This window comes from Diachasmimorpha longicaudata, chromosome 7 (assembly GCF_034640455.1).
Source record: "Diachasmimorpha longicaudata isolate KC_UGA_2023 chromosome 7, iyDiaLong2, whole genome shotgun sequence".
Taxonomy (NCBI): domain Eukaryota; kingdom Metazoa; phylum Arthropoda; class Insecta; order Hymenoptera; family Braconidae; genus Diachasmimorpha; species Diachasmimorpha longicaudata.
The window spans coordinates 2,223,252-2,232,491 of NC_087231.1; the positions used below are offsets into that span (position 1 = coordinate 2,223,252).

The window sequence follows — 9,240 nt, forward strand, 5'->3', positions numbered from 1 at the left end:
ATGTTTGACCTACTGGCAGTTTGCAGTCACTAAGTTTGATGACAAGTCAAATTACTTTATGGCGGTTCTCGCTAGGTATGTCATAAAAGTGTTCAGTCGGTGCACGGGACATCTTCCAGGTACCCCAAAAAAACCTTTGCCTATCCATTCCACTGAATTTTCGACAAACATAAGGTAAAGCTATGTAAAACGAGCCCTGTGGAATTTTTTCTTGAACGTTAGTGACGGATTCACTTAATAATGAATTGAAATAACAATTTTTTCCAAATGGAAAATACATTCGTCTTTTTTTGACTGAGTCAAGACTGAGCTTAATGATTGTCTTTTTGAATCATGGTTTTTTGTTTCGAAGAAGCTCATAGATTCTACTTTACCCTTCTCTGCCCTATATTCTTGAAGTCAATTACTGTCCGGAATATCAAATTTTCAAGGACGGTCAAAAAAGAATGGTTCTTTTTCCATGAAGAGTGAAGGGTGAAATAAATAAATGAGAAAGAAATTAAAAAGTCCGGTAGTTGAAATGTGATGACTACTCGATTGAAGCATCATTATTCTTCGTGAAAAAATTCCATTTATCCACATTTTCTTATTTAATCAAAAATTTATCGATTTTCACAATTTCATTGGTTTTTTGACAAAAATGCGAGAAAAAATCAATTGAAGTGAGAAATAAACCGTATTTCTTCACGTAAAATAATTTAAAAATTCGCTCAATGGAATTTTAGAGCATTTACAGTAATAATAAATTTTGTTTTCCGAGGAAACCAGAATTTATGAGTCCCTATTTGAATTTATGGTTGGGCGATGCACGCCCGACTATTACTAGAGGGACCTTGATGACTATCCGCAACGGAATTTCTTTAATGCAAAGTCGAATTTCTCGCTCTTTCCCAATATTTTCTTGGGGCAACTCCTACGTACTTTGTCTTTCACATGGCAAAATACATCGCACCAATTTTTGTGGTAGCCATTGAAGGTCAGTCAACAGGAGACATCCACACTGTCGACATCTCAGCAATCGTTACGTTGAAATCTCAGTAGTCAACCGCAAAAAAAAACACGCGTCAATATGCCGGAAACGCGAACCGTAACGAATATTGTGTTAATCGGGAATGCGACTCCTGATATTTGTGGAAATCAGTTGCCTTCGAACCGGCAGGTGTTACAATGCTACTTTTACCAGACGAGATATGCTGAACCAAAACTCACATCTCGTAGAGCTGGAATGAGTGTTGTGCGAAAGTGCGCTGTCTTCTGGGAATATGCAGGGATCCCAATAGTGCAAGAGTCGTATGCGATCGATAAGGTGGAAAAATTAGTGAAACGATATAAATACATTCTCAAGTACGGATCACGCAAGGAGGAGCCAGTGGTACAATGCAAGGTGATCGATTTCACATGTATGCTGGAAAATCTGTTCGATATTGCTCATGAAAAGCAAATGAAGAGCATAGAAAATGAAGAAGCGAAAACATTATTGAATCTGCATCGAGAAACAGGACGAAATGGCCGTTTAGATAGAATCATTGACACTGGGATTGGAATTCTGTGTTTACGAGAAAAAAAAGAAGAAAGGGAAACAGAGGAGTTATTAGAAGGTACGTCAGTTTGCAAAGTAACCCTCCTTATATTTTTTCAAAATATGCCGCAGACAATAGTCGAAAATGAGCCGAATGGTCGTATAAAAAGTCCTGAGGGAGTAGCAAACCTCCGCGTTATCTCCACGCCCAGGGCGCAAGTATTTCTGAGACTGGTTGTCAAAATTGAGGGGAAGCTTTTCACGGTTATACTTTGGATGTATGCCGGATGAGGGAATTATCAGAGAGACCTATAAATGAAATTCTATAAATGAAATCGATGAAATTGCTCTGGTGCATGTCATTCCTGTCACGGATCGCTGGTGAATCGTTGTTCATTTGCTTAATTTTCTAGTTCAACCCCGGCCTACTATGCTGAATATTGCTAATTGCATGCTAGATGAAGATGAAAACCTCGATGAGTTGTTGAAACAAATAGACGATAGCGATGAAACGGACGGCAGTTATCAAGTCCAGTTACCAACCACGAAAGCCAAACGACAGAAACTTATGGCTCCCAATCTCACGGCAGTTCTAGATAGGGCTAAAGTTAGTGATCGCATGGCCGCAAGGATCCTTGCTGCTACCCTCATAGAGGCCGGGATAACGTTGGAAGATGTTGATTTGAGCCGCGAAACTATTCGTCGAAATCGACAACAACATCGCGAGGTACTCCAAAGAAGCATTTGCGATAATGTGAGAATTAAAAAACCAGATGTCCTCGGCGTTCACTGGGATGGAAAGCAGGAGACGGATCCGGGAAATAAATTCGTAAAAGCTGATCGACTTTCGGTGCTAGTATCGGGTCATGAGTGGAGTCAATTGCTTGGTGTACCCAGATTGGAACGAGGAACCGGATATACGCAAGCCGAAGCAGTCCATAGATTACTGAAGGAATGGGATCTGCTGGACGATGTATGCACCATGGTGTTTGATACAACAGCAAGCAATACAGGTGCCTTCAATGGTGCATGCATCTTACTGGAACAACTAGTTGGAAGAGACCTGCTGCATTTGCCATGTCGTCACCACATTCTGGAGCTACTTTTGAGAGCAGCCTTTGAATCTGGCATGGGATGGACTTCGGGGCCCGACGTTCCAATTTTCAAAAGGTTTCAAGTGCAGTGGAGCAGTATCGACAAAAATGATTTTTCCCCCGGAGTTCATGATGCTACAGTGAAGGAAGCACTCAATGATCACATGCAACAAATGCTCGATTTCGCTGAGGCACAATTAAAGGTTAGTCAGAATATATTGTTCATACGTCAATGATACACTCGTTATCTCCATTTTTATTGTTCCAAAATTCAAATTTGATGGTTGATAAATTGATGTTCCACTCTCTGTCGGCTACCTAGGGTGATACTGTTCGCATGGACTACAAGGAGTTCCTGGAACTGGTGGTATTGTTTCTGGGTGGGAATTTACCGAGAGGAAACCGTTTCAGAGCTTTGATCGGTATTCACCATGCTAGGTGGATGTCGAAATCGATCTACTCCCTAAAAATCTTCTTGTTCAGAAACCAGTTTAATTTAACATCGAAAGAAAAATCGGGACTGATAGATGCATGTATTTTTATTATCATGTCGTACCAGAGGGCTTGGTTCACGGCTTCTAATGCAGTCTCAGCTCCGAACAACGATCTTCATTTGTTGAAAAGGATCGCAACGAACGCTAGTTCTTCAAGTCGTGTCGCAGTAAAGCTCTGGAAAGCTGTTTTTGCCAAGTTCGTGAACCACCTCTGGTATTTATCGGAGGAATTGATTGCTTTTGCCTTTTTTGACGAGAATGTAACTCTAGATTGTAAGAGAAAAATGTGTCGAGCAATCAAATCTTCTCCGCCACTCGGTGATGATAGAAAGAGGAGAAGAACTGGAATCCATGATCTAGCGTTGATTCCACAATTAAGCTTAGATTCATTTGTTACGCAGAATGCACAGAAATTCTTCGAAATTTTGAGAATCGACTGTAATTTTCTGGAGAGTGATCCAGTCACATGGGAGATGAGAGAGGATTTTGCCAAAGCTATCAAAATTGTCAAATCTCTCCAAGTGACAAATGATATTGCGGAAAGGAGTGTGGCTCTCATGAGCGAATACAATAATTTGCTCACGAGAGACGAAAATAGCAAACAAAATTTATTGTTAATTGTGAAAGAATTCAGAGAATTATCACCGGGTTACTCGAGAAAAGATTTGCAGTCTAGGCTTGATGATTATTTAGATAACCAACTGCTGAATGTAAATAAATAAGAATGATTATAAATACTATTACTATTAGATTACGATTAAGTCATAATTAAGTTATACTTTATAATAATCATTATAATAATAATAATACTAATATTGGTAAATGTTAATCGACAAATGCCCATGAAGTAAAGTCAACCATGAATAAAATCGTTGTTCCACTGTTATTTGCGGTCGAACTAACCCTTCCCATTTGATTCCCGTTAAATTCTGAAGCTTATTTGATTCTCAAAATCCTTCATTCCTTCTAATTACTTCTCCTTCCGCCTCTCTCAATCGGTATTCTGAATGCTGATCAATTTTTTTAATAGTATTTTTTTATGAATTATTTCATATTAAAGGCTGGCAACCGATTGACAAATACGAAAAAATATCAATATTGTATTTCAGAGGAAGTTTCATTGCAATTTGCATAACGATTTTGGTTTTTTATGTCTTTCACCTAGAACATTGGGCTCAACTGATCAGAAACTCTCATTTACCGTATATCATGAAATATTTCCCCGATAGAGTGACAAAACTTTGTAATTATCGATATTTATTGAAATTTCATAAGGATTGAAATATAGTAAGCTTACTTCAAATGAAGCTATTCCTACGAATCAAATTTCATTAGATTCGTCATGATATGAAGCATTCCACTATGTAAATTTTTAATCGAAATCATTGAAAAATTAAAAATTCACTCATGGGCAATGAAGGGTACACTTTTATTTATTGGCTGTAGTAAAAGATTTTGTCCCGTGCCAGTGAAGGGTCAGACGGTTACCTGACCCTCTCCATTTCATTTTACAGCTCTCATTAGGAGCACCAGATAATCCGAGCACCTGCCGTTTCCAGAAATTTTAAAATTTTCCAATGCAGTTTTCCTTGATTCACAATGTAGAAAAATATTAGTTTTCTAGTTGAGATGATAGTACAATAGTTGGATAACCATGCAGGCGAATCGGAAAGGAAATCGGATAATTTGGAACGCTTTTACAAGCCATCCAAAACCTTGATTTTCAGCTAATTTCGTACTTTTTTATGCCATGAAAAATAAGTATAAAAATTGCAAAAAATAATACTAATATTCTTAGGCTTCTCGTGATGCATGCTGGAGAAGAGAATTGCGAAATTCGTATAATTTCCAGGTATAATAATAAATATGAACTTTTTTCGTTTCTCTACGTATCTATATTATGTGAAATTCCGAGAACCCTTTGCCGCCTCAAAAAACAATTTCAAAATCCTGAAAAAATTCACACTAATATTTCATCAGCTATCCCATCAGAAGACAAAACTTTAAATGTAAATTTCAAAGTTTTCCTTTTTTGGGCCACCCTAATGTGTATGTTTGGTTGTTGACGGTTCTCTCCGAAAGCGGGTATGGAACAAAGACGGTCTTATGCGGGGAATCACCGAAATTGGTAAATAGAAATACGAGAGGCGTTGGATCGTGGCGACACAGGTCGAAACTTGATCGTTAAAACAAATGACGATCACACGGTTGATGGTGACGGATACAGTGTCAAAGACTTCCACTAGGAACAAAATCATTTCAGTTCGCCCAGCAACGCGCGCGAGAGTAGTTCGTACCCAATTATTCCAATCGCTTCCAATTATTGATAACGGTTAGATCAAAATAATATTCGCTTCCATTGAATGCTCAAAGTGTAATTGTTATTGTGTTGAGTGTAAAGTTATTTTGTGCCCTAAATATTTTCAATCACATATCTCAATCACTTTTTCATTGGTGTAGTGAAAAAATTGATGTCATTGACTTGTAACGTTTTTCCCGGTAAATTCATTATTTGTATTTATGCTATAAAGTGCCTATCGTTGACGCTAATATAAGAAACTAACTCCCTATATTTCATATGATCATGAATTCGGAGGAAAGCTCGCACTCTTTATTCTTTTTATCTTCTATACCTTTTTCAATGTTTTCTACATGATTTTCTTTTATTCGTAGCTACTGATATGTCGTCTCAAAAGCCGTCCCTACCCAAGAAGTACGCAGTTGTGCAATTTACTGGCAGTGAATCACATCCAAACGAATTACTTCCAGTAGATGCTGTGCTTGGGAAATGGATGACGCTGGAATCAAAAAATGTGTGAAAATGTGCATATCCATCTCCAAAGGATTACGAGTATGTGAATAAATGGGTTAAGCAGGAGATAGTAGTGGATCCTGAGTGGGAAGTCTTCGACATCATCGTGCTTGCTTGGGCTGACAATTATGATACGGCTACACGTCGTTTAGAAAGAGCCTACAGCATGAGGGAAGTGGCAAGTTCTGATAATCAGAAAAACCGACGTGAACTTGTCGTTCTTCCAGAAAAAAGCGTTCATCAGATCCTCCATGAAACGACACCTATGGTTCGTTCTACTTCGAAGCTCAGGGGTACCAAAGCCATTGGTCTTGCATTTGGTGATAAGACACAATCTGACAATAAGTCTCCCTCAAAATCAACGAAAAAAATTGTCAGAAAGAATAAGGAAACGATCATCTCCGACACATCAAGCTCGTCATCCTGCCCAACGACTCCACGAATATCACTTCAGAAATGTCCAGCAGCAATTCGTCCACAAAATCTCTCGGGAAAGACTAACTCTTCTTCATACAAGACTCCTTCTCTCACGAAGAGATTTCGAAAAGTTTATGAAAAATTGCAGATAATATCCTCCGAAGACTCTCAGGAATATGAGAATAACTCGTCAAAGTCCTCAGTAGAGAGACTCCCCAAGCATAATGTAAAAAATTCATCTCAGATGATAACCTCAGCAGATACATCGGAAAACAAATTGCCCAATTCTTCAAAATTTTGAGAATCAAAAAAAAATGAGAAATCTACGACCAAGAATATCGAACGTGCACTGTGTGGTAAGAAATCATAATTTATTGTAGTTTTTTCTTGAAATGGTAAAACGTAGTAAATCAACTTACTACGTAGTTATGAACTTATGAAGTATATTCACCTAGTTTTTCGCTATATAGTTGAATCTTTATATGTACTTAATGATGGATGTTCATTTTTGTTAATAATCGATTTTCAATTTTTCTTTAGATGAGTTGAAAGAATTTATAAAAGCAGAGGTGGCTGCAAGCAACGTGGAATTTGCACGAAAAATTAAATCTGCTAAGGAGAGCATCTTGTACAACTTGGACCAGAAGATGAATGAATTAATACTGGCAGTACTTGCACAAAATGTCCCCCAAGTGCCACAAGTTCCAGTTGAAGAGTTGGTGATGGCTGTAGGTACAAAACTACCAATCGAGGATCTTGATGATTTTTTAGTGTTCGAGGAGCAACTTAAGACTGATGATAAGAAGAAAACTGCACTGGTAATCCGTTGTTTTTAAATATATGATTATTTTTCCATTTTTTTCTACGATAATCTTATCTCGTCTTCTTTTGCGTAGACGGCTTTATTCCGTTACCTTTGTTTCACCCAAAGCACGATCAAAACATCTATCAACAACGTTTTACCTCAAATTATGAAGAAAGCTGTGCAATCCCAGTATTCAGGAAAAGGGAGGAAGGTCAAGGGATGTGGGAAAGTTGATTTTAGCAGCACATCCACATTCAGTAGTTTCCAAGGTATTTAATTCTGATCTTCTTTCCACTAGCTAGAAGATTTATTCACATATAATACCACAAGTGCTTCAAAATTATCCAATATTTCCCGATAGATTCATTGCAAACAAATGAAGCAGTCAAGTTTTTCAGGCTAAAAAATCACGAGTGCGAAGCACGAGCGATTTTTCCTGAAAAACTTGACGACTTCATTTGTATGCAGGGAACCTAGAGGGAAATATTCTATAATTTTGAAGCTCGAGTGGTATTCAGGGGATTATTTTTCCTATCCAAATTTCGGCCAAGAGAATTGTGCCATGACATGAAAAGAGGTTTATTTGGTTAAGTTGTCGTTTGTTTATCAAAATTATCAAAAAATTATCGCGTATAATACCACAAGAGCTCCGAAATTATCGGATATTTCCCGATAGGTTCGTTGCAAATAAATGAACGTGTCAAGTTTTCCAGTTTAAAAATCACGAGCGCGAAGCGCGAGTGATTTTTCTGGAAAATTTGACGAGCTTATTTGTTTGTAGGGAACCTTGAGGGAAATATCAGATAATTTCGAAGTTCGAGTGGTATTCGGGGGATTATTTTTTGCATCCAAATTTTGGCCGATAGAATTGCACCATGAGACATAATTTTCAACGAATTGCCATTTAATCTGTCAGATACAATTGAGGGTTACTTCAACATTTGTTTTTTTTTATATATATCGACATGCAAATTTTCTAGTGAAATTTCCAAGAATTTCCGCTGAAATACCGTGTTGACTATATAAAATAACGTCGAATGGTGCAATCCCATTGGCCAAGATTTGGATGGGAAAAATAATCGCATATAATACCACAAGAGCTCCGAAATTATCGGATCTTTCCCGATAGGTTCGTTACAAACAAATGAACGTGTCAAGTTTTCCAGTTTAAAAATCACGACCGCGAAGCGCGAGTGACATTTCTAGAAAACTTGACAAGCTTATTTGTTTGTAGGGAACCTTGAGGGAAATATCAGATAATTTCGAAGTTCGAGTGGTATCCGGGGGACTATTTTTTCAAACTCAAAAATAATAGAAATGATTGTGTTGATCGGTACATTTCTCTTCACTTTTGCATCGATCGTCTCCAGAGAACAATCCCCAAATCTACTCATTTTCTATTAAACTTTTCCAATAACCGTAATAAAATCCAATCTGTCAGATACAATTGAGGGTTACTTGATCATTTGTTTTTTTTACATAGGCAACATGAAAAATTTCCAGTGAAATTTTCAAGAATTTCCGCTGAAATACCGTGTTGGCTACACAAAATAACACCGAATGGTGCAATCCTATTGGCCAAGATTTGCATGGGAAAAATAATCACAAAAAATTCAGACAAAATTTTTCAACAGTCTATGGCTAAGAAGTTTCACTCCTGTCGTGCATGAATTTCATGCACATACTTTTTTTAAATTGCAAAATGATTTTAAAAAGTACGGAAAAATGTAAAAAAAATTTTACAAAGAAAAAAAATAAAGAAAAAAAAATAAGCCGTCATGGGACGCCTGACAGATGTGAAACATCATGTGTGTACAAGTAATATGCATATAAGATGATATTATTACAGGAATTAAATATAGCCTAATGGAAAAATGAAGTATTACGAATTTCTTACAGAAAATGGTAACTTTATTTAATAAACATTTATTGACATGTGATATAAAAGTTCGATATTAATATCAAGTGGCCACAATTTAAATATTTTCATTCGTGATTTCAGTAATAGTTATATTTGATGTTTCCTCTGCCGGTATTACTGTGACGATTGGTCGATGATAACTAAAGTACGTTACAAAAATATTGGACGGAACATCATC

The 9,240-nt window shown here is 37.2% G+C and overlaps 2 protein-coding genes across 2 annotated transcripts; both read left to right on the forward strand.

Annotated features, from left to right (window-relative positions):
- Nucleotides 1-423: 423 nt before the first annotated feature.
- On the forward strand, nt 424-6,885 carry LOC135164774 (uncharacterized). Its single transcript, XM_064125432.1, has 5 exons — nt 424-1,598; nt 1,933-2,816; nt 2,936-3,817; nt 5,951-6,562; nt 6,877-6,885. The coding sequence occupies exons 1-5, from the start codon at nt 1,070-1,072 to the stop codon at nt 6,883-6,885; spliced, it is 2,916 nt and encodes a 971-aa protein (XP_063981502.1). The 5' UTR covers nt 424-1,069.
- Nucleotides 6,553-7,444, forward strand: LOC135164490 (uncharacterized). The gene is made up of 3 exons (XM_064124887.1): nt 6,553-6,692; nt 6,877-7,154; nt 7,233-7,444. Exons 2-3 carry the CDS (start codon nt 6,984-6,986, stop codon nt 7,416-7,418), a joined length of 357 nt encoding a protein of 118 aa, XP_063980957.1. The 5' UTR covers nt 6,553-6,692; nt 6,877-6,983; the 3' UTR covers nt 7,419-7,444.
- The last annotated feature ends 1,796 nt before the right edge of the window (nt 7,445-9,240 follow it).